We start from the raw sequence: 26871 nt of genomic DNA, 5'->3' as shown, positions 1-26871 counted from the left end.
TTTGATGTAACTTTTTTTTTTTCTTTTTACACATCTTTACGTAATTAAGAGTTTTTCTAATTGTGATTGTCTCTCAACAGTATACGTCACAATTTTTAGTTATTCTAAATTATCAATATACCTTGACTGTGTATTGTAAATATTCCTGTAAATAAGAATAAATTGTAAAAAAAAAAAAAAAAGTGATGATACTGATTGTTTTATTCCCAATACCCATGACATGGAACCAAAATGAACTGTCAAACTGTCGTAACTGTCACTGTCGGACTATTTATCTGTAAACCCACATGCGTGCGCTTCATTTCATCGACATCGCCCTGCTCTGTCACAAAATCTTTGGCGTCACACTGCATCATCAGCTATGTTGTCAGTGGTCATGTCATACGGCACTGGTCATGTCGAAACAACTGCATGCATGCATGCATATCGGTTCCCAATGCATATCATGCACACTTTTACAACACATTATATTCGTGCGTCGGCTGGTCAGACAGACGACCTGAACGTTGCTGTGTAGCAAAAAAAGTACGACGACTGATGCAACCTGTGAACAATCAGTAGAAATAGAAAGGTTTATCAGCTACAGGGATGTCTATGGAAAAGGTATGTGTATCGCGTAATTTTGTGGGAATTATGACTGATTTTTCTGTTTTAAGAATTCGGATGTGACAGTCCCTCGTCGAGCCGTGTAGTCCCATCCGTTAGTTTAGAAGTGGGTCTACAGCATTATTTTTCTGTTCTTTTTGTGTGTGCATGCAGGGAGGTGTGAATGGTGCATGTATGGAAATAATGGTGTGTGTGTGTTTTGTTTTTATTCAGGGGGCGGATCCAGGATTCCGTAAAGGGGAGGCGCCTTTACAAAATTTAAGGGGGCGCACCTCCTTTTTTTTTTTTTTTTTGTCTTTTGGTTTCTTTTGTTTTAACAATGAATAAGTAAAGAGGAGGCGTACACGTGCACCCGGCGGGCCGGGTGCGCCCCCTAGCTTCCTGGATCCGCCACTTATGTGATTTGTTTTGTTTTTTGTTTTGTTTTGTTTTCGGGGGGGGGGGGGTGGCAGGGTCGGGGAATTCAAGCACCACAACAGTATTCTGACTCTGTTATGGCTGTATTTTTCATTTCCAACTTGAATGTTTACAGAGACTCCAACTCTCCCGTTTTCGACGGGAGATCTCCCGCTGCCGAAAGCCCATTTTTGCAAAATCTCCCGTTCTCCCGCTTGAGATTTGATTTCTCCTGCCCTGGCTCTGTGTCTCCCGGTGGAAAGCATTTCTTACCTATTGCTATCATATGTTCAAAAAACAAGCGTTAGATAGCACCAGAGAACATCTAGAACTCTAGGAACTTCGCACACATCAACTTGGAGTCTCCCGTTTGCTAGGGGTTTCGGGCGGGAGAATCTCCAGATCAGCAGGTACTTGGGGTTGGAGTTTCTGTGTTTACATCATGAAAGCAATATTTGTAGGCCTAGGGCTAGGGCCCTAACGCCACGGTTCTATCCAACATGTTAGAGTAAGCATACCAGGTACCGATACCTAACGTTAGAGAATCTAATGCCCCCTAAATTTTAGTTGCCAGACGTGGAAAGTGCTTAAATTTATTTGTATGGCCTACACTTTGAGTAAAATTTATCACTCCTAGAATTTAGTCTAAATTTACATGTGTATAGACCTAAAATTTATCATAGTTGTAATTTGCTATAAATTTACTCTGTTTATACTAAAATAATAAAAAAGGGGGATTCTATAAAATTTAAAGCCTCCTACAACGGCCTTGAGAAGCCTTGCCCTTGAGTGGCCTTTCCAGTTCAGTAAAAAGAGACAGAATTCAGAAATGGAGATCTGATCAAGTCAGGTTGTGAAACCACCTACAGGGGTGGTTTCAGAGCCTGCTATATATAGTGCAATAGTATGAAACCTTGCTGGGAAAGTCTCAGCTGCAGTATAAATGCTAAGGGGTTCAAGAAGCTGCTTTTTTGCTGACACGAAAGTTTAATATCACTGAATGTGATCACTGGCTAATGTAAACAAACCAGCCATCATGACCAACAAGCGCTGATAAATGCAACACAACTTGTGCCCTTTCACGCTCAGTCATCTGATGAATGGAAAATGGAGGCAGCTGCCATTTTGAGTTATGAGCACTTATCTTGCCTGGATCCTGTATCCATTCATTGAACAGTACATGGCAGCACACTATTGAAATTGAAATTAAATCCTGTTTATTATATCAAAAATCTCTACAATGAATTTTTTGAGCTGCAGCATGAATGACCTTTGCCTAGGTAAGGAGTCACCCGCTTTGACAAGTGTTACAATAACTATATTCCAAGCACAATTTCTGCTTTTATTTTGATTATCAAATCTCATTAGACTCAAAAGCTATGGGGAGGGCGCTTCACCGGGGCCACAGATCCCGTCATGGAGCAGTTTAATGCATCCATAGGGTTCGACCAGCGAATGTGGAAGGCAGACATTGAGGGCAGCAAAGCCTACGTGAAGGCCATTTGCAAGGCTGGCCTGGTTACAGAGGAGGAGCGTGATTCCATCTATGGTGGCCTTGAAAAGGTAAAAGAAGAACTTTATTATTGGGAATTAAATAGTTAGCATGATTGTCTTTTAATATAATGCCTTGACTGTTTATCTATTTTATTGATGTTATATTGTTGTTATTTATTTTTATTGATATTCTATCACTACTTCTTTATATTGATATACTGTATAAGCTGTTACTTTCGTGAGGGTTTAATTTTTGCGAATTTCGCAAATCACAATCGGATCGCGAAGTTGACAACACGCGAATGTTACATTGCGCTAAGGTAATCATGTGCACTTACCATAAACTGTCGGTTTCAATTCACGAAAGCAACATCTTGTGAAAATGTCTTTGACCTCCTCATTTGCGAAAATATCTGTACGCAAAAATAACAGCTTATACAGTAGTGTGTAGAACACTGAACGGTGATTTGATGAGGATATTAACAGTTTCATTAAAAAAAAAGAATGTCAATTTGAATATTTAAGTGTAATTATACTCCCACATTGTCTACAATGTACTTGCATGATTTCTTGATTTGACTTTGCTTGATTTCTTCCTGATCATGCATGGATTCATGGACAATATCTGGTTTCTAGGATACCATGTGGCTGATGTTATATCCATTTTAAAGACACCCAGTCGCGAGGATATATGGACATATTTCAGCCGCGGGCGGCAGCACGTAAACTCGCTTCCGAAGTTGCTACGAAGCGAAATGTGTGTGTGCGCAAGACATCCCTAAAGCAATGTATCGCGCTATAGTATCTCGTTTGCTCGCTTGATTGATCTGAGCGCGGGGAGTACGTTTTGTGTAATGTGAATTGAATGTATGGTATACTGTATGTACTGTGTGATGCAATGTTCGCATGAGCTTTAGTAGCTAGCTGCCTATACTTCGTACGACTACAGTGTACGCCTTCTCTTCATCGCACCGTCGATCGTCGTCACTCGTTAACTACACTGTAATCGTCAGATCAGATTATATATAGGTAGGGTGGCATCATGGACGATGACACATCGTCATGGGTAGCGGATATTACCGCCGAGTTGTCCATTCTGAACGCGGACGATTGGGTCGGAGACCCTGTGTCTTGTATGGTAGCCCTACTACATATCGACCATGATCCTTATTGAAACCGACCGCGTATAATTCTCGCACTGAACACTTAGTACGCACTTCTCTGCGCGCAAAGCACATAAAAATGGATTGGCTTTGAATGTAGATGAGGATGGTGTGGGAAAACGCGATAATTCATTGTTCATTAATGGTTTTAATCAAGGACAAAATTTCGAATGAATATTTTCACCGAATCGTAATGACAGCACAATGTAATGTCTATGGAAGTTTCTAAAAGGCTTCTAAAAAGCTTCGTACAACACGGTGTTCAATACAACTCGGTTTGCGTGCATTGTCAATGCAAAAACATTTTACCGCGGGGAGCTGAAACGAGGCCACGCAAGTTCGTCGGCGATATTTTTGCACTGAAACTTCGAATCGAAAACGGAACAACTGCATTTGATAGAGCTGGATTTTCTCAATCACGTACACTTGTAGGTCAAGTTTTTTTTTACGTGAATTTCAGTGTTAAATATTCTTATCAAGCAGATAAACATTAGGCAGTCGATTAGTAGTAGGTCCAATCATACTTGCCCTGGCGTGTGTAAATTCAGGACGGGGAAGCGACTGTGCCCGTGCAGGGCCAACGGCCACAGTTGCACTGCACAGTGTACCTGTGGCCGTGGTAGAAGGGGGCCGTGCACCAACCGACATACCTTCAAGTCGAAGTAGGGCCTAAACTAGAATCTATTATTGTTAGATCTATCGTCTTTGAACCTATAGTTCCCCTGTTTAAACGTTAGAGTTCTACCAGATCTATTGGGTTAGAATACACGTATGATGGAGCTTGCGATAGATCTATTCATTTTTTTTTAAATTTATTTGCAAATCCTAAATCATATTCTTGGGGAATTTGCATAACATGATTGATATGAAGAACTTCTCATTTAATGGGACTAATGACATTAAAGGGTGTGTACAGTTCTGGTCGAGGTGAGGATTTAGCTTTTAACGTTTTGCGAGATATTCACAAACCACTATATGAGATGTCAAAGAGCATGCAGTTTTAAGGGGTATCAAAAGTTTATTCGATGAAAATCGGTTTTGAAATGGCTGAGATATCCAAAAACAAGGTGAAACAAAGAGATCCTAATAAAGTTGTGGCATGTCGCCTTTTATTATTAGCACTTTTTTGGATATCTCAGCCATTTGAAAACCAATTTTCATCAAATAAACATTGAATCCTTCTTAAAATTACATGCTCTTTCATATTTCATAAGAGGCTTTTCATTATCTCACTTAGGAATGTTCAAAACATGAATACCCACCTCAACCAGTACTGTACAGTCCCTTTAAACTGACCCAGCAAATGTCATTTCAATTACGGCATTATCATAATTTGACATAAATGAGAACTTAGAGAAGTTTTTCGCGGAATTATACATAGAAAAATAGGCCTACTTGTCGATCAAACGCAAATGCCCTAAAGTTACTGATACTAGATTAGAAAAAGTCATTCCACTTCAATCATTGATTCATGTGTAGACTTCTACTTACACATCATCTGGATCTGGATTCCTTGAAGTTGTTGACTTGGCCAGCTGGGGTTGCTTGATTGGCGTAAGCCGTGGCAACACAATTCGACCGTGCATGTCGTAACACGAATTTGCACATTCTGAATAAAAATTCCTGCAAAACTGTTCATGCAACTCCAGCAAGTGGAAAGCAAGTTTTTCATCGGCACGCTGACGCTGAAACCTCCCCCTCTGGTCTCTTACTTGTCCTCCAGCTAAGAACACGTCTCTCTGCGTTCTCCATGCACTCGTCGATAGCGTCAAACAAGTAGATACGTTGCCTCGAGTTGGACGGCTGTTTGATCTCCATTGTGAGGTTTCATTACTTAACCAAAGCCAAGGCTAAGCCGAAACAGTACAGCACTTTTTATTGCAAAAAGTACACGCATACCACACACAATATTGATATTGACATACCGGTACCGACGACTTTCTATCAACTTTGTTATGTTACGATCCGGCCCAACGTACTGTAAGCTGTACGTATAACACATGCAACTGACGCAGCAGACAACAATGCACGATGAGATCATAACAACCTGCATTGCAACTTGCTATACATGAAGCTTAGAGTTTTAATATTTCTTCATCAAAGCATATTTATAAATACCAAATATTAAACAACGTAATATATGAATAATTTATGATATTGTTATATAATATTTTCAGACATTTTGAAATATTATTGCTTAGATTGCTGAAATTGGCACCATAGTGCATATAAACAGAGACTGGACCCAGATACGTACGTACGTACACCCGACAGCTCTCAGTACTTGTTGTGTCGCGGACCGGGAGAGATTTTCATGCGCATGGCTGTTGTGCGGTTTTGTGCATGCACCCATTCGGCCCCATTCGGTAGGTATTCGGGCGTCCATGTTGAAATTACAGTGGACAGCTCGCACGGCGCTCGTGCCCCATCTGGTTTTCGCTGTTGCGCTGCGTAGCGTCGTGTTCGGCATTCGGTACGTACGGGGGTACAATAACGGGAGGAGCAGCTTGTCGTGCTTTTCTACTGAGCTGCGAATCGCCAGCGACGACCGGCTGCCTTTAACCATGCCAGCTGATTCCATGGTACTAAATTAGGGGAAGATAATTTTGTTGTGCTGTTTGTGTACCTCAGACTGATAAATGAGCAATCCCATGTAAATAACTCTACAGCCAATGGGTGAAGACAGCTGTGTTAAGGCCTCTGTGGAATGCCTTGCAAGGTTATTCTTGATGTTTTATCATCTTTTTCTATGCCTTTCCAATATAGGTGAAAGTTTGTCTATTGACTGTTGACCAAATATCATTGTCTTAAAGCTCAATTCTGCAACTTGCTGTTAAACACAACATATGATTGCACTGTTCAAAATGTAGCACATATTTTGACTGTCTTATAGTCACATTACTTCCTTAATGTACTGGTACTCAAAATGCACTCAAAAACATCTATTTGGCTTTTCTATGCAGAACTGTGCATTACTGAGAGACAATAAGTTTTGTTATATCAGGTTATAATTCAGTCATTCAAAATGCTTGTTTGTTTAAAGTAAGTCATAATTCATGAGGCCATTGTCTGAGTACACTGCAAGCTCCTCATTGTTTGCACATTCCTGCTGCACAAGTCTGAGTTTAAGGGGCTATTCAATCAAAAGAGAAGTGTGAGTTGTAAGCAATTTTAGTATTTGGTGTCATCTTCAGATGCACTGCAGGCAAATTTCTCATAGTAAGGGGTATAAACAAAAATGAAGAGGTGCCTCACCGTGTAGAACTAATTTTTTTGTTTAGAAGTTATGTCATCTATATCCTCAACAGGGCTTTCCCTTAACTTCCTGTTTTAGGTGGCCAGCCGGGCCACTTAACCATGATTTTGGGTGGCCAAATGCAATTTTAGGTGGCCCGGATGCTTTGTCAGTTTTTAATGTTACTCAATCGAAGGGCGTGTATTATTGCATAATACAACAACAATTAGTTGCTTACACTGCAGACATATGCTTTATTGTTATGGTTTAAAGATTGCCACAATCACAGAAACTACTACAGTCTCACATTACTTAATTGTAAACAAAGCTTCAAAAGATAGGAGAATGACTTGTAAGAAAAGGATTTCTAATTTTAAAGGCAGTACGCATGTATTTAATGATGTCGAAGCAGCAGAACATCAGATAAACTACTGTATATTGTATGCTGGACATTTCACAGACACTGACAGTCCAGACCTTTATCACCAGTAAAACTGAATATGTAAACCAAGGAATATTCAGTTAATAGGCTTATTTTTTAATGTAAGTTCTTCAATGTTTACAAGGTTTATTAACTTACAGTCCATCAGAAATGTTGACCTTCCTGCTTTGAAAAAGATTGAAAAGGGCAGTAAAGTACATTCAAGAGTTAGATTATCAATAATTTACTTGAAAGTTGCTTATTATCAAGTTTAGTAACTTCAGACTCATAAAGAAATTTACTGAGGCTGAAACAACACAGTTTCACTCACACAAAGAGTAGAGTGTATTTTCTCACATTTGCTTCACTGTCTTCTTGTCAGGTCTCACTGAGTCAAAAAAGAAAGAAAGAAAATAACCTCATACATTGTACTGGATATAGTGACACAACTCAGAAAAGCTGAGCATAATAAAATAAGGGGGGGGGGGGGAGACAGACATTCCTATTTGACGTGTGTGGATGCAGTCACAATTTGAACAAGCAAAATGAGCAGATTTGAAGTAATTGTTACCGTTTTAAGGTCATATTCCTTTTGATCTGACTGCAATAGGTTTGTAGATGATGTTTGCATGTTACTGTGTTTTTTTCTCAGTATGAACCAGATAAAAACATAATTTGTTAAATTTCATACAGCAAAGTGTACTAGTTTGAGTCCGTGCAAAATTATTGCATCAAACAGACATACAAATGCTGAATTGGCATCGCAGTGTGGGCTAAATATGGATGGTATAAAGAGACTAGGATGTGTTTGATCATGGAGTAGCTCCATGGTTTAATCATGCTGAGAAATGCCTGACAGATGGTTGAAGCCGAGACAATTGGCAATGCTGCATTCGTCTTGAGTATGGCAAACAGATTTTTTTTTCTCTCTCTCTACTCTCCCTCCTCCATCCCTTTTAATCAGCTGATTGCAGTCCTTGGCGACTGCAAGGCTTACAGTTGTTTTACCGTGCCTAATTTGAGCAGTCGCAGCACGTCCCCCGCAACCACTTTACTGCCCTCTCTCTTCTTCTCTCTCCTGTGCCACTTCCGATCTCTTGTATCTCCCTGTCCTTGCTCTCTTCTCTCCTTTCTTTACCATACTATCTCCTTAGTTCTCATTCTCATCACGCCTTCTCTTGCTTTCTCGTTTTCAGTGTCACTGTACTTTAAACCACCCCCCCCCCCCGTACATTTCCTAATGCACTCGCAGACTGAAGTGTGTGTGTGCATGTCTCTCTCTCGTACACTATGGTCCCTGTAATACATGTCTGTATTCCTTCTTCTCCTATTTTTTTTTCTTCCTTCTACTATTTAAAGGTCCAGTTTTCCTTTGGGAACAGTGATTTTAGAAAAATTTCAAGATATGATATTTAATGCATAGTGTAGGTCTTTTGCACCACAAAACATCCAATCATATAATTTTTTTTTTGCGATAAAGCAGGGCTCCACACTAACTTTTATTTTTGGTGGCCCGATCAGGCCACCAAATTCTTCATTTCTGAAATTTTGGTGGCCCGACGTGCGTCTTTGGTGGCCCTGGGCCACCGGGCCACCGTTAGTGTCAAGCCCTGGACAAAGCCTAAAATATAAGGAGATATCACTATCTTAAACACTAAACCGTAACTGTAGACAGTTTAGTGTAGAAATTTTTTATTACACGCGTTTTTCACATTTTGTATATTTAATAATTCTTAACATCAATTATACTGATTCAAATTTTTACATTGGTTGTTTCTATTCCAAACTCACATTTTATAATTTTATTTTAAAGCATTAATGCTAGGTTTTTGTTTCATCTGCAAATGGTTAATTATGCCTTTAAATGAATATTTTCTTTTTCTTGAACATATCTCTCAGGAATTCCGGCAATTTTACAAGTGGTTAAATCGCAGTCTCAGAGTACAGTTAATGAATGGAGAAATATATGCGTGCACATCACAGTTATGTTGGGATGAGAGATGATATTTTCATGTGTTGTTAGATTTGTGAATAGCGCCCGACTTACTCACTAAATTCATGAGAATAAAAACCTTTCAAAATATATGGCTTGTGCAGTAGATATGTAGTGTTTTGGCTTTCCAATCATTTAACTTGTCCTGCTCATGCAAAGATTTTGGCAATGAACTCCCTTAATATCCCTGTAGTGTGTAAGAAATGACTGAATATTCACTAGTTTATGTTGAGAAAGATGCTTTTAATAGTTAAGCGTGTGTAAAGTATACTTTGCACACACTTATGGGGAGTTCACATGCTGCTGGTATTGCATTGAGATGTACCATAAGGTTTTGTATGTGCCCCTATCTGTCTTGTGTAAGCTTCAGAGAAATAGGAGAGTGGAGACCCAATACCATGTCACATGTTTCATGATCGCCCCTTCTATTTATAAAGCTGAGTTGAGATGTGGGTAAGAGGAGATGCCTATGTGGCATCATCATGGAGATTGGTAGGAGGAGGCTAGGATACAGATGCCACTGACTGGGTCTCATTCTACTCAGGTTGCTGAGGAATGGGGGAAAGGGGAGTTTGTCATACAGCCAGGAGACGAGGACATCCACACAGCCAATGAGAGAAGACTCAAGGAACACGTCGGTCCTGTGGCTGGAAAACTCCACACAGGCAGGAGCAGAAATGACCAGGTGTGCTTGACTACTGTAATGATGTGGTGATTTATTTTGCTCACACTGAGCCAATCAGTGTGACTTTGTGTTTATCCCAACCACTAGCTGCAGTAGAATCAGAAAAACAAAACAAAACAAGCCAACAACAACAACAACAACAAAAACTCTCAGAACAGTTACTTAATTTCATCTGATTTTATCTAACAGAAAGTAGAGGCATTGATATTCTGCCATTTTGCTGAGACGTACTGCAGAAGTAGACATTTTTGCCATGTGGAAATTTGACACATTTTGTGCAACATGAACTAGTGCAAAAATAAGAGCATGTGAGTATTTGCTTGGTTATGTAATACTATTTCATTTTTTTTTTAAATCTTAAGGGCTTTTTACACTTGTGTTTCTTAACCCCGGACTTTCTCTGACCCAGGACTATCGTTAGTCCCGTATCAATTTTTTCAGCTTTTTACACTTGCCAATTAGTCACGTACTATCTCTTGTCCGGGGCTAAGGAGAAAACTGACCTTTTTACACTCGTATTTCTTAGCCCCGGACTTTCCAAACCACATGAATATTCATAATTACGCTGTGTACTGTACACGTACACGCACGCACCGGCAGCACTTGACTACCTCGTTTCTGATTGGTCAGTGAGGGTCGGACTTCGTCTCCGTCGCTTAGCCCAGGATTATTTTTTCGTTCTGTTTACACTCACTTGCTTGGCACCGCAATTGCGGTGCTAACCCCTGCTATTTTGCAGGGCCAGATAGTACCGTACTATCGGTGGGGCTAGCCCACTTTGGCAAAAACGAGTGTAAACAGAAAGTGGGCTAAGGATAGTCCCGTACCAACGGTGGGGCTAAGGCCCCCCCTTAGCCCCACCGTTGGTCCGGGGCTAAGCAAAATTTTACAAGTGTAAAAAGCCCTTTACAGAGCTGAAAACGTGCAGAAACCATCTTACTCAACCAAGTGCAAAGTATTATGGAAATTTCTGCTTTTAAAGTACATTATAAAACTGATTGAATGCAGACATTACCCAATTACTGAAATGTCAGTGAGGTGTCGTCTTCTCAAAAGTGTATCACTTTTATGTAGGTTTTAATGTTCAAGCTTATAGCTAACTACAACTTGAAAATTGATGGAAACTAATTCTTCTTTGCTGCAATTGTGTCATATTCATAACAAACCACAACAATGTAAACTATGAATAATGCATTTTAGCAGTTGCCATTTGCTTAATCCGGGGTCTAGATTCAGAATACCTTTATGAATTCCCATGAATCTAAGAGTCTGATTTTGTCAATAATGTTTGATACGAATGTGTGTGTCTAGATCACATTGATAAAACTCATATTCACTTATTTCTTCTTTGAAGTGTGCCACCGACACGAGACTATGGCTGAGGGAGAGTCTGGATGTTCTCTCTCCACTTATGGTCAACCTCATCGCTGTCATTGTTGAGAGAGCCAACAAGTGAGTTTTAAACATACACAAGAGATACCTGGTGTATTATCTATATGATATATCTCTCTTCTTCTTTTTTTTTTTGGGGGGGGGGGGTTGATCTTTACAGTGGTCGACATGACATCTGTGTAAGCTTGTCTTTTACGTTGGCATCTCTTTTCCAATAATACAGTGATTTTGAACAAATATTTTCATATATGTATTTTTATATCTTTTCTGTATTGCATTTTTTTTTCTATTGCATCGAAAAAGTAAATGTGATATTGGAAATTAAATTTGATTTGAATTTGTAGAAAAAAATGAATTTGAAAAAAAAAAAGGATTTTACAGTGCCATTACAACATCAGTTTAAATATGAATCAGTTTAATTTAATGCAGATAGCATGTGTTGTTAATATTGGACATTAGGAAACATAATAATGTGTTGTACAAATCAGACAGCATATATTCCACCTCAGAGAAAATATTATATTTTGTATATGACTTGGGAAGCAATAATTTGGCATGCGGATATATTATACCAGTTGACTCACAACATTTGTGAAAATCAGATCATCAGAAAATACATTGCATATACAGTTAATACTTTTGAAAAGCAGCAGCTTCAATTTGTCTTTTTTGCACTGTTCATTTCCTTGTTTCAGTGAAGTGGACTATCTAATGCCGGGATACACTCACATGCAGGTAAATCAACTTGATATGCATTCTTGATTCCTTTCCCATCAGGAGTTTTTGATGAGGAAGCAGAGAACACCACAAAATATTGTCATTTTTGCATTTTATTTTTGGTGGTTGTTTACTGAAAAATAATACAGGGTGCTTCTGTCACCACAAAAATAATGACATTTTGTTACAATGAAGTACAAATTCAGGTCCCAAAATCATTACCTTCACAATATTGTAGAGTATTTTATTCTTCAGCTATGAAATTTAGATGCAAAAAAAAAAAAAAAAACCTGCTTGTCTCAAGGACTTTTTTATGCCTCCGCCACGAAGTGGTGCCGGAGGCATTATGTTTTCGAGTTGTCCGTCCGTCCGTCAGTCCGTCCGTCCGTCCGTCCTTCCGTCCGTCCGTAATGAATTTTGTGGACAAGGTAACTATCAAAACCCGTTGAGGTATCCTAATGAAACTTGGCATGTATGTGTATTAGGGGGTGAAGTTGTGCCTATCAACTTTTGGGTGCACATGCTCAAGGTCGAAGGTCAAAAGGTCAAGGTCAAATACATAAAATTTCACTATTTCCACCATATCTATTGAATGCCTGAAGATATTTTCTTGAAACTTAGTGTATACATGTATTACCCAATTAAGATTCTCTGGTGAAAGTTTGGGTCATGAGGTCAAAGGTCAAAGGTCAAAAGGTCAAGTAAAAATATAAAAACTTTTTTTTTTCTCCATACCTTGGAAAATTGTTCAAGGTATCTTCATGGAACATAGTATATACATATACTGACTGGAAGTGATTATCTAGAGAATGTAGGGTTCATGGGGTCAAAGGTCAGGGGTCAAAGGTCAAGTGCAACACTTCAAAATTTTACTATTTCCCTCCTATCATGCAATGCCAGCAGGGTTATTTTTTTTTACACTTGGTGTATGCATACATGTGTAACCTAATAGAAATTCTCTGGAAAGTTTTTTTTTTCTTCTTTTTTTGCCTCAAAGGTCAAAAGGTCAAAGATCAAGTGAAAGTGCTGAACTAACTTTTTCCTCCATATCTCGGAAGTGGCTCAAGTTATCTTGAAACTTAGTACACATTATGCATGTTCTACCTGAAAGTGATTATCTTATGAATTTTATGGTCAAGGGCCAGATGAAAATGGTAACAATTTACTATTCAATTCAGAAATTGCACTTTTTCTCCACACCTGTACCTTGAAAATTACTCAATGCCTAAATGTATGAATGGGTCAAAGTCGAGTTAAAGTCCTTAAATCCCTAGATACATGCTCTCCTATTCATCCAATTAAACCTAGGTCAAGGAAGGTGAACATTCAACACATTTGTGACAAACTTGTCATTTCAATATTTTGCCAATTTTGTGAAAATGTAATCACACATTGTCCACATGTACTATCTAGACCTATTGGAAAAATCATGCATTATGGCGGAGGCATACCAGTCGCCAAAGCGACATTTCTAGTCTAAATTAAAAGAGTCACCTGTCTTGATAAAACCAGAAATGGATGTCTGCTTAGCTTGCAGTAACTTTGTAATTCTGTATGCTCTCTTTCTTTCAAATGTTCTTCCATTAGAACATAACCAATAATGATTCAAAGTTAAATTTGAATCTAGAAGTGTGGATCAGCTGTTAAAGTAATGATGAAGTTTAAAGTTTTATACTGTGTACTTGCCCATCTATGTACAGACCTAGGTCACTTTTCCATTGAAGCTGACTAAATTTATATTGTGTATAATTTCTCTTCACAGAGAGCTCAGCCAATCAGATGGAGCCACTGGTTATTGAGGTAAAATTACCATTACTGTTTGATATACTTTTTAACATTGAATATACCTAGTTATACATGTTCTGCTAGCAAGAAAGGTTGGTTACATTAGGAAAATTCATTTAAAACAGAAGAAGAAGGAATGCATTTGTTTGATTTTTTTTCTTTAAGTTCTTATAACGGATGGGTGAAACAGTATAAATGTGGTTGTCTTGTGTTCACTCTGCTGGCCACAGATCTTTATTTAGCATTTAGGGATCTGATTAAAGTAGATCTACATTGATTTCATATATGTGACCCACCACGACAAAACAACCAATAAGTTGGAAATTTTTGTTTTCTAGATCCCAACACAATCAAAAAGCTGAAATTCTAAATGACAGATAACACACCGTGTATGGACGAAGCAAACCCTTTGAAAATACAGTGAGAAAGTGGGGATGTCAGACAGGGTAATTACGAGAATAGTGGAGAAAACGGGCTCTAAAGAACTGTGACCATTCAGAAGCACAGAACCGTGTCCTGTTGTCTGGGGGACAAAAGGTTGGATCAAATCTCCCACGCAACCACTAGGAAGGACTAATTGGATCAAAACTTGGTACAGCTTTTAAAAAGACATACTCATCAAATTATCTAAAATCTCAAGACCTAATATTGTATACTTTTTGAGTTATGCTTAGTTGTTTCAAAGCTTCAATGTGATCAAATCAAGCCTTTTTCAAATGGTTCACTTTGAAGTATGAGCTGGATTGTATCAGTGACGAGAACTATTTTGAATGATCGGTTCATTGTCCATTATATCAGGGCTTCTTATGTTCAACTTTATGTGTCAAAATCAGTTATTTTAAGGAAAGAACTTAAAAAGCAATAAAATAATAGCATATGTACTATATGTGTATTTTTCTGTTTATTATTCCTGTTTCTCTAGTTTATCCCTTTTCTCTCTCTCCCCCTCTTGATCCAATTTCATTCTTTGTTTCTATTTCACTTCAATCTTCTCTCTCCCTCTCTTTTCTCTCACTTCAGTCCTTTTCTGTTCTCTCATCTTTCACTCTTTTTTATTTTTCCTTTTGTATTCTATGCTCTCTTATTCACTTTGTTATAACACTTTCTTCTTTCTCTTTCTCGCATTCTTTAGTCCAAAACTTTAAAATGAAGCTAAGTCGATGAGTGCAATAAACCAGTTGAGTGTGTTTTATTATTTCCTTTTAGTTTGGTATTTCTAGTAAACATTAGACTCTAAAATTTTGTCAGGTGGTAGGTCGATGAATGGACTTTCAGAAAATACCTAAAACAAAAAATGGACTTTTCCACCCCAACCCGGCCATTTTAGCTGTTTACGTGAAAAGTCCCATTGTGACTTATTGGTCATTTTGTGGTGGTGGGTCACATATGGTATCACAAGTGCAACTTTAATAGATCTCATTGCCTGTACTGCTAGTAAGTGATCATTTTAGTAGATAGCACAACAACAACAACAAAAATTCATACATAGAAAGAGGAATGAAAATACAACAAACAAACCTAAAATGACTTTAGTAATAAGCCAGAAAGCAATATATCATAATGACAATAATAATGTGGTCTTATGTCTCCAGGTTAACCTCTTCAATGCTAACTTCACTTTATAAGAGGGCTAGTCTTTATTATTATGTGGGCATTACCAGGTACCCATTTATATACCTGGGCAAAGATGGATATTGTGGGCTAAATATCTTGTCCAAAGGTACAACGTGTAAATACACTGGCCATGATTTGAACCCCAGATTGTCTGTTTACACATTGTATACAGATTGTGATATGACTTTAAACAGAGAACAGTAAGAAGAGAGTTTGAGAGGGTAGTTAATAATACTGAGATCATCCAACAAGTGACTACTTTAAGCATCCTGTTGGGTTGCTTTCACCAACTGCTCCATGATGTTGCCGGAGTCATCATTCATAGTTCAGGGGATAATAAAAATAACAATAGCTGGTTTTTATATCACACTTGTTAAGTATCACAATGCTCTTTACAGGCTGTTATTAAGTGAATTTAGTGTGTGGGGAAGACCCGAGATACGATTAAATTGTTAGAGATGAGATGCTTATTTTCTAATCTTGCTTGATTTGGCTGAGTACATAATAGTTTCTATGTTTGTGTGTGTTTGTGTGTGTTTGTGGCAGCCATGCATGGGCCCTTCAGAGGGATGTACAACGACTGAGAGAGCTTAAAGCCAGAGTCAACGTCATGCCACTGGGAGGGTGAGTTCCTGTCATCTGCACTAATTTTCATTTTTAGGATTTGATTTTAATGGTAATATCTCTATTCATGAGACCTGTTTTCCTACAGAATTCTATGTCCAGCAGTTGATGTGCATGGAAAGTTTAGTTTATGAAATCATGTAATATAATCTCATCGCCTTGACAATTGTGTGCCACGTGCAATGGCTTGTTCCTTGTGATTGGAGCAAGTACTGTAAGCTGATGATGCAAGTGATCTTTACATTAAATCTTGGTATGTCTATTATTGATAAATTGTTTACATGTATTAACGAACGATGTACTAATTTATTACATGTGAAAGTTCAAATGTATCTCAATCTTTTACAAATTAGGAAACTAAGTCAAAAACAAACCCCATTGCTGAAGTAAAATCAAGGGTATTTTGTTTTCTTCATCCTACTCTGCCGTGCACTTCCAACTTGGATCTTGTGCATACCCAGCAAAGCATAGAAATCCTAGAACTCAATAGTGAATAAGACAGATATTGCCAAGTCACAGCTTTACCCAGATATATGTAGCCAGAAAAAGTAATATAGTGTAGTTATGAGTCGAATTTGTAACTTTTCTTTCTTTCCCTTTTTTCCCTCTCTCTTCCAGAGGAGCACTGGCCGGGAACCCTTTCAACATAGACAGAGAATCTTTGGCGAAAGGTAATATGGAATGAAATTACAGTATCGTTGAACAATGAACTAATTCATGTTAGCCAGATTTCATTCACATATTCATTTGAATGCATATGATTGCTCTTGTTGAAAGCCACATAAATCATATTATCTTGGCTTGATGTTTAGAACTCTCTCCTGTCCCATGACCTGTGGTATCTCTCAGAGCTGGAATTCTTGCGCCCCGCCCCCAACAGCCTGGACGGGACGGCTGGCCGTGACTTTGTGGCCGAGTTCCTCTTCTGGGCATCCATGACCATGGTCCATCTGAGCAAGGTGGCCGAAGACCTCATCCTCTACTGCTCCAAGGAGTTTGGCTTTGTCCAGCTGGCTGATGCATACAGGTCAGTTCATCTTGGTGGCAAATGGGCAGATCTTCATGTCACATTCACTTTGTTTCCTTGGAAATGAGGTGATGGTGGTTGATATCTATCCAGCACCTTTTCCACTGGATACAAAGAACATAAGGTGAAGCTTAAGATGTCAACTTTGTATTCCCAATGAGGCCATGTTCCTCTTTGTTTGTAGCAAAAAAAAAAAAAGAAAAAAATATATATATATACTTTGATATGTTTGATAACTTGCCTTTGTTGGTTGACTCTCACTTTCATTTTGTTGCCTCTTTTTGGATCCCCAGGTTAGGGCTTGCTGCTTTCTCTGCCCCCCCCCCCCCCCCATGCTGTTGCTATTTCACTCTTTTCGGAGATTCCTTAATTCATCCCTCTGTTGTTCCTTATCTTGTTTGATGTTGCCTCCCTATTCATCCTTATCCTTCACAGGTTGCCCCCATGGTCCTCGGGATCATCACTGACCCTCCTCTGCCTTTTGTCTGTCCACCCTCCTGCTCTAATCCCCCTCCCTTTACCTGTTGGGCTCCTTGCCCATGACCTCCTACCCTCTCCTTTTGTTTTTTGTGTTCTGTGTACCCAGCCTGTCCCTGACTTTTCTTGTTGTGTGAAGTTCTTATATGTGATTGCTTTCCCTGCCTGTTTGTCATTTTGCCTCTGATGAAGATTCTGCTAGGATCAACAGCTCAGGCCCCTTTTGACTCCATTCCAGTCTGTTTGATAGTTTATGGCTTTACTGTGTGACTCTGGCTCCATTGAAATTCTGAAATATTCTGAAGTCATCACGTAAAGAATTATTTTAGAAGCTGTTCAAGCTAGATTCTTATTGTAACTGTATATTTTAAGAGCTAAGTCTGATATACTGAAATACTGATGATTTGATTTGCTTATCCATGTACAAAAGAATGTGTAATTGGGAGGAAAGAATAAACAGTGGTCTTTGGGCTTCTGTGAATTGCAAACCTATGCACTAGTGATCAGAAAGTTCTCAGCATAACTCTGGAAGTCATCAGAAAACATGTGTTGCATTCATACGAATGAGAAACATGACATGCAACCCCTTATTGGCCAAGAGTTCACTCATAAACAGGAATAAGTGTAACAGTAGCCCTACCAAAGTTCATTGTACTTTTTGTGTCATCTATGCAAATGATTGCAGCACTGGTAGCAGTCTGATGCCACAGAAGAAGAATGCAGACAGTCTAGAGCTGATGAGAGGGAAGACTGGAACCATATTTGGACGTGTGAGTAACAGCCTTGTTTGATTTCACATCATTTATCTCCAAGATATTACACGATAGTTTTAAAAAGAATTGCTAAATACTGCAAAGACAAAAGGAGCGCCATATTTGGGGGGGGGGGGGTTAGTTTTTTTTTTTCTGTACTGACAATCATGTAGATATACCAATTGTTTTATGAGTGCCTTATGTTGACAAGACAAAGTGGTATAACCGTTGAGAGAGACATGCATGCACATTGATGAATTCATATTTCATGTCTCTTGTTTTATGACAGCGCCTTTGACAACTACATATTGAAGATGTCCTTTGAGGCCTTGGTAAGAGTAAATTACCTATATCATCCTATTTCTTTATCAGTGCTGTGGATTTCTGATGACGATGAAGGGTCTACCAAGTACTTACAACAAAGACCTCCAGGAGGACAAGGAGGGGATGTTTCACACCTATGATACCATCACAGGTGAGTTTAATCAGGACCATTGATACCATCACAGGTTGGTTCGAATACCAATGGATAAAATTAGAGGTGGGTTTTAGTGCCTATGGCACCATCACTGGTGAGTTGAGTGCCTATGATAACATCACAGGTGAGTTAATGAGACCACTGATACCATCAGAGGTTGGTTTGAATACCAATGGATAGAATCAGAGGTGGGTGTGAGTATGTATGATACTGTAACTTGTAGGTTTGAGTGCATATAATACCATCACAGGTTGGTCTGGCAACCACATGCAATTTTATCGTGGATATCACTGATATTACAGTCTGGTTAACACTTATCTATCATGCAATGCACAACCAGAGGGCATGCTCAAATATTATACATAATATTACAGGTGACTGTGATTACCTTTGATAGCATCATATGTAGGTACAGTGAAACCCCGTTATAACGAGGTCCGTGGGACCGGCAATATTACCTCGTTATAACCGGTACCTCGTTATAACCGTACGCATCAAAAACAAAGAAAAACATAAGCACGACATCATATACCCATCAATGAAACTTAAGAACATCCTTTGCGTTGTTATAACTCTATTATGGATCATTATTATTGAGAGACTAAAGGGAAATTATTTTTGAATTAGAAGAAAAAGTAGGGGTTGAAATTAGTTATTTCTTTATTGTAATTCTTGTTTGTTAAGTTTTTCTATTAGCACCAGCGCAAATAGAGTAACATACATGCGTTGTTTACCGTAACTTGCGAGGTATTTTTACGCTGTTGGTGCACAGAGGGAATGCGATGATTTCATGAATCATTTCGGCTGTAATCTTGTACAATGTGTGATCGTTGAGCCCGAAGGGATTAAAAATGCGTTCTTTATTTTCTTCCGAAAATGTCTTCGCGTTTTGTTCATCTGTTCTTGAAAAATATGCGACAGGATTGAATGTGGAAGGTTGTGATCCTTTTTACGCAAATCTGTACCTGGTAGACCATTCTGAAAGCAAGAAAAATCTTTATTGTGAAATGCAGTGTTAAAATTGTGATTATGTTAAAATGATTGTGTTAAAATGTGCTAATAAATGTATTTGATTCTTTTTCTGAATTAGGTTAACATGCGTCATTCAACTATTTTTACGCTACTGTCACCTGGCAAGATCGCAATGATTTCAGAGTAACATGCGTTGTTTACCGTTAACTTGCGAGGTATTTTACGCTCTTGGTGCCCAGCGGGAATTCGATAATTTCATGAATCATTTCAGCTGTAATTTTATACAATGTATTATCGTTGCGCCGGAAGGGATTAAAATGCGTTCTTTATTTTCTTCCGAAAATCTCTTCGCGTTTTGTACATCCGTTCTTGAACTGTTAAATGCGTTTGTTTCTTTTTCCGAACACCGATTAAGCAGGTTAACATGCGTTATTCATCTATTTTTACGCTACTGTCACCCGGCGAGATCGCGATGATTTCATTAATTATTTCGGCTTTAATCATACACACTCATATTTAAATTATCATTTGTTAAATGATAATGAACAAATCCAGATCTATTCAAATTAATAGATATATTTGTTTCTTTTTCTGAACACCGATTAAGTATAGGTTAACATGCGTTATTCAAGTATTTTTACACTACTGTCACCCGGCGAGATCACGATGATTTCATGAATTATTTTGGCTTTAATCACACACACTCATATTTAAATTATCATTTGTTAAATTATAATGAACAAATCCAGATCTACTCAAAGTAATTAATGCGTTTGTTTCTTTTTCTGAACACCGATTAATTACATTAACATCATGCGTTATTCAACTATTTTTACGCTACTGTCAGCCGGCGGGATCGCGATGATTTCATTAATTATTTCGGCTTTAATCATCCACACTCATATTTGCTAACTAGCAAAAGAAATGAAAGTCGGAACTACAAATGGAAAGGATATAATGATGAGTTGCACACGCATTCCAATAATGTCCACTTTTGGCCACAAGTGTTGCTACATGGAAAGTTTTTGGATGCGTTATCTTCTTTTTTTTTTCTCGATGCGCTGTGATTTGACCTAATATCACGCACGCGTATCTCGCGAAAAAGAAAAGCGAATGATTATGTTAATAATTTAGTAGGAACATCGGAAGGCATTCCTGTGTCTTATCGCAAGATTTAGAAGAAAACATGGAAGGAACGGTTCTCTGCAAAATGGGAAAAAGACGTGGATTCAGTTTTCAATGTTTCATTTGTCGCGTGTTTGAAAGCGGCAATTTAGTCAAGAAATGGAACCTCGTTATATCCGATCAAATTGCTTATGTTTTTCTTTGTCATGATGCACCGAAATTGTCCTCGTTATAACCGGAATCTCGTTATAACCGAACTCGTTATAACCGATTCGTTCTGCCATAGGTTCACACGCAAAGGAAAACGGGACCGACGCGATCGCCTCGTTATAAGCGGTTCCTCGTTATAACCGAACTCGTTATAACGGGGTTTCACTGTAATGATAAATACAATGACATCACAGTTGGGTTATAGCACCCCTGATGCTGTAACATTGCTTTTACTACTCATATCACCATCTGAGAGTCAGAATACATGTGATTGTGTCACAAGTTGGTTTTAAAACCATTGACAGCATCACAGAAAATTGTGAGTACTTTAAAATGTACTGTTATGACTGGGTCTAAATGCCAGAAATACTACAACAGATTGTAAATGTATCCATGCTACCATTCCATCCATGTCACCCCCCATCCAGGCGTACTACAGGTAGCCACTGGTGTGATCTCCACCTTGACCGTGAACCCAGAGGCAATGACGGCTGCACTCAGTCCAGACATGCTGGCCACTGACCTGGCGTACTATCTTGTCAGGAAAGGGGTAAGGCCACTGAAATGTTTAGCTGTTGAGGTATGATTGAAGTGTGGAAATAGATTGATAGATATATATATATATATATATATATATAGATAGATAGATAGATAGATAGATAGATAGATAGATAGATAGATAGATAGATAGCTTTGTTGAAAATCCTGTAGACCAAATTTGCATAGTGCAATGATACAACAAAGGGTAATTAGTTATTTATTTCATCTTTAGCAATTTCCATTCTAATAAGCTGGGATGTTGAGGAAAAATAATCTGACTTTATATATTCATGAGAGACAGCACAGTAGGAAATTATTTTTTTAGCTTTAATTTTTTTTCATTCCAGCTAGCAAATATGCATTTCTCTCCTTCAGGATGCTTAAGAATTTTAGTATGTCCTCATTTGATGATTAGATGGGTCCTAGGGCAATAACCCCCTGGACAATTACCCCAGACCCTTATCCTGACCCTAACCCTAATCCTAATCCTGCACCTAAACCTAACCCTATTAAACTCTAATCTTTACCCTAACTTTATCACTAACAAGTATTTAGCCAGGAGGTAATTGCCCTCTGGAGGAATTACCCTGATATGGATTAGATGAAGTATAGGCATTAAAAGCAAGAAATGGAGTAGTGACAACATGCAGTTGTGCTTCTAAATCTTTCAGGTTCCATTTCGGCAAGCCCATGGTCTGTCTGGTGAGTGCGTTGCCCTGGCTGAGAAGAAGCAGTGTCCACTGACTGACCTCACCCTGGATGATCTCAAGACAGTCAGGTGGGTAAACCTTGCCATGTGACTAGCCACCCACCGGTCCATTCCCAAGGATTCCTTCATACTGGAAGGAAGGAAGGGAGAATGGAAATGAAAAAAAAAAAAAAAGAGAAGAGAGAAATGAGAACAAAAGAAGAATTGAGAAAGATGCGAACGTTTAACTTGAGAGTGGTTATTCTTTTACCAGCTCTCATTTGCAGACACACTTTGATTGAAAAATTGGGAAGGACACGAGTTGTGATAATTATAATCATTGTTGTCATTTTCAAATCCGTTTTTCACATTGTGTTGCTGTGATATATGTTGTGACCCTAGTAAAAACAGACATATCAAAACCTTCTGCAGACTTCTCATCCTAGATGATTAATTTCTCAATGCACTCTGTTTGTGATTTTTTTTAACACTTCTTGGACTTTCAACTTAGTTCATCAGTTTTCAAGTTGCAGAAATTCGTGTTAGCCGTTCCTTCTACATGAGGAGACAAGCAGTTATAATAGCATGGGAATTCTCAGTGTAATATGTAGAGTGAAAGGGCTTTGTTAACCTGTTGAGGACGTGTCCCAAGTACTGTGTAGTTTACTCGTGCAAGTGTCTATGGGAAATATGTGTTGTCTCAAAGTCAGTCTATCCTCATCGGGTTAATATCATGTTGTTGCTGGAGAAGAATTTTACCGATATCACTTGCTCAGCTTTCTACCAGCAAATTAAGATAACATTCTTGTAACTTGCACATCACTTTTTCAAAGCTTAGCTTTCTCACTTTGAAGTCATGATTTTCATTTGGTTTTCAATTACCTAACTTTTAGGTTGAGAAAAATCTGTGCTATCTGTGGTTATTATGTAAAATGGCAAAAATGTTTTAGGTATTGTAATACTAAATATATGAGTTATGATTATGGCAGAATACCTTGCTCTGTCAAAGCACAGTAGCACATCAGACATAATGCCTAACTCCATTGCAGCTCAGATTTACCGGTATTCCCTCTTCCTGATGCTCACATTCATTGAGAGACAGTGCACATGACTCACTATAACAAATAAAAGTCTACATACAGTATACTGGTACTGGTCTATGTGATAAATGCTGTAAGTTTGGGGGAGGGCATGAGTGTCACGTATCAAAACTTTACCTGTTACTATGTTAAATATGGGTGAATTGTAATCATCTAAATGTTTTCATTTGTTCTATCTCTTTTCCAAAGCCCCTCATTTGAGTCGGACGTTGCTAGTGTGTGGAACTATGAGAGCAGTGTGGAGCAGTACCAGAGCTCTGGGGGGACTAGCCGACAGAGTGTGCTGAACCAAGTCTCACAGCTGCGCCAGTGGATTGAATCTGCTTAAAACACAGCAATGATGCAGCTTTCAAGTTTCAAGGACCTTGCTCAGTTTCATTGTATTAACCCGTCGAGGACGAGTCCCGAGTATACTCGGGCAGGTGTCTATGGGAAATGCGTGTTGTAGCAAAATCAAACCGTCCTCAACGGGTTAATGATTGTCAGCATCTTGTTTTCTGCAGTCAAGATGGATAAAATCAAGAGGAATCTAGACATGTTTTTGCTTGTGTACGTGGATAAATTGAACCCAAATATGTTAAACTCTTTCATTCAGCTGGCATATCTGAAATAAACAAAACCTGTGATGAAATGACATTGTTTGTCTTAGCCAGGAGGTGGAGGGAATACTATACATTTCGAAGAGTGTTTTTATCCATAAATACCTAAATACTCCAATAGAGATTATTACAAATTATTGTAGATGAAATCTACAGGGTGCGTGATATAGATGCAATATGTCTCATTATAGCATATGATTATATGTTTATATGGGTTTCAGCCCAGATTACAAACGTTAGTGCCCAGCTGAACTAGGAAACTTTCAGCTCGTGGAAGTGGCCATTTGCATTAGTTATCCACATTTGCCCAGCTTCAGAATTGAATGCCAGAGATGGTATGAAATTATATCTTGGAAATATGTTTCACATGCAATCATTAAGTGTACATGTAATGCAGTTTGATTTTGTTGTGCATGTGCATGGCCCTAGTGTAGTATTCTGCAGTTGCATCCCTGGAAGACAGAGAACCAACAATGTTGACATCTACATTTTGATGGGAGTGTCATTTTGTCAGCATGGAAATTATTAACCGTGCAACTAAGTGTGGTGCAATATTTGAAATAGTTGTATGTGTGTGTATGTGTTCTTTTATGCATTCCACACGAGGTGGTAGACACTTATACAGATAATTACTATCCAGTATGACATACTGACTGTTGTCAAGTCAGAATTGGTCCATATAAATAAAAAAAATAAAAAAAAAAGTCAGAATTGGTCAGTATCCTGTCTGGTAAATATGTTTTGCTGTTGTTTGTTCATCAGGGTGTTTCTCCAACAATCAAGACTTAGCATCAGATGAGTGTCTGTTTCAATTAGCTGGAAGTAGAATAATTGTGTTAGGTGTGTTCCAGACTTTAATGACTTGGGAGATATCAAGAGTGCTCTGCTGGTGTTGTGAAGGAGCGCCAAAATTAGACTTGAACACCAGGAACTTTGTAGCAAGCAGTCCCTAGCAGCCCTGCAGGATTGATATGATTGATTGGTGTAGAATTTTGTCGCTTTTATTGACATTCAGTTATTACAGGCAGTGATCAGATCAGAGTGAAGCATGGTGCAGTTTGTGAGATTTTATTGTGATTTTAGAAGATACATGTAGGTATATTATTAACAGTTGAAGTACAATCAATACACAGACATTGTGTTAGATTTATGTCTATAAGGACACCTGATTTATATTGAATGATTGTTAACATTTCTTTATAATCATGATGTATGTGGCTCACAATCCGAGACTGTGAAATGATATTGATATTTTCAAGGTCACACAAAGGAGGTACATGTACTAGGCTCGCCTAGTACTTTCTTGATCACACATTATGCCAAGTGAAATTTCAATGTGCCTGATAAAAATTGAGTCTGATTTTCAAAAAATTGGGAATAATAACAATGATTTACATGTTTGACATTTTACTGACCTACTTTGGGAATAGCCCTTCAAATGAAAGTGTGTTAAAAAAAAAATTATTATCATAACATATTTTGTTTTCTTTTAAGAATTGCCTTTAGGACACTTTAGAATGAATTGGTGATGTACAAAATACCCTTAGATTGATTTATCAGCAATTGCTAATCCATCAGTGATGGATTTACAATGCTGATACATCAGTCTATAGGTACTTAGTGATCCCACATCTCACATAACAGTTGCAACACGTACCGATTGTTGTCTGGCGGAGAATGTTATGCTTTAAAGGGATGGTGCAGTATTGGTGGAGATGAGATTTGGGCTTTTAACTTTTTGCGAGATACCAAGAAAACACTTATGATATAGTACAGAAAATACCATTATAAGAGGAATTCAAAGTTTATTTGATGAAAATTGGGTTTGGAATGATTGAGACATCCAAAAACAGAGTAAAACAAAGCGATCGTAATAAAGTGTGGGTCCACACTTTATTAGAATCGCTCTTTTTTGAATATCTCAGCCATTTCAAAACCAATTTTCATCAAATTAACGTCAAATTCCTTATAGAATTACATCCTCTTTTATATTTCATAAGAGGTTTCTCATTATCCCACCAAAAAATGTTAGAAACCTGAAATTGGGTCTCAACCAAAACTATACGATCCCTTTACATGCTGGCTCTGGGTTTTGGCAATGTGACCTCTACCTCGACTTCAAATATACTTGATTCATATGCATGCATATGTTTGCTTTGGCGACATCATGAAACTGATTTACTCTGAATTTCTTTTGGAAATACAATGTACTACAACTATGTGTATTAGGCAATGCATGTATGATGTTAAAGGTTCCTGTTCAAATTGAGACTTACAAATGTACTACTGTATACGGCATTTATTTCGCGAGTCTAAATTTTCGCGAATCAAGACTTCCCGATGATTTCGCAAGTGGTTAAATTCACAATCGTGGAGTCCTGTACCGAATGGAGAAATGTGTGCGCGTACGTCGCATTCATATCAGGATCAGAGTCGATATTTTCGCAAATAGTAGCCGACTTGCAAAATTCGCGAAAATAACCTTGCGAAATATTCCGCGAATACAGTATCTGCCATAAAACTCCCGTCTCATTGTGTTGCTTTGTGAACAGCAGTTGGAGCATGTGCATGTACAGTGTACAAGAAAGTACTTTGTAATACAATTGAACCCCATTATGAGGTCAGATCAAGTGAGATACAATAAAATGTACACTGTACCTGATATAACTACGTAGGTATTTTTCAGATCCCGTTCCTTATACATGTATATACACAATTATTTATATCTATTCCTCATAAATCAAGATACAAACCTGTACTCGACATGACAAGGTGATC

General features: G+C 38.3%; 1 protein-coding gene across 1 annotated transcript; it reads left to right on the top strand.

Moving 5' to 3' along the window:
- The first annotated feature begins 477 nt into the window (after window positions 1-477).
- LOC140228013 (argininosuccinate lyase-like) lies at window positions 478-26760 on the top strand. Its single transcript, XM_072308409.1, has 14 exons — window positions 478-603; window positions 2371-2565; window positions 9853-9993; window positions 11348-11445; window positions 12081-12120; window positions 13865-13902; window positions 16048-16125; window positions 16744-16796; window positions 16975-17152; window positions 18315-18399; window positions 18754-18856; window positions 21595-21716; window positions 22378-22484; window positions 23684-26760. Exons 1-14 carry the CDS (start codon window positions 589-591, stop codon window positions 23820-23822), a joined length of 1392 nt encoding a protein of 463 aa, XP_072164510.1. The 5' UTR covers window positions 478-588; the 3' UTR covers window positions 23823-26760.
- Window positions 26761-26871: the final 111 nt, after the last annotated feature.

Source organism: Diadema setosum, chromosome 4, assembly GCF_964275005.1.
Source record: "Diadema setosum chromosome 4, eeDiaSeto1, whole genome shotgun sequence".
Lineage (NCBI taxonomy): Eukaryota > Metazoa > Echinodermata > Echinoidea > Diadematoida > Diadematidae > Diadema > Diadema setosum.
Note: the sequence above shows the minus strand (reverse complement) of the source record. Positions and strands in the feature narration are given on the sequence as shown.

What these genes read in the sequence shown, in the direction of transcription:
- LOC140228013 (XM_072308409.1), top strand. An exon ending in TCTATGGTGGCCTTGAAAAG is followed by an intron (nt 2,566 to 9,852) that starts GTAAAAGAAGAA and finishes CATTCTACTCAG; the next exon opens with GTTGCTGAGGAATGGGGGAA. An exon ending in CACCTATGATACCATCACAG is followed by an intron (nt 18,857 to 21,594) that starts GTGAGTTTAATC and finishes CCCCCCATCCAG; the next exon opens with GCGTACTACAGGTAGCCACT.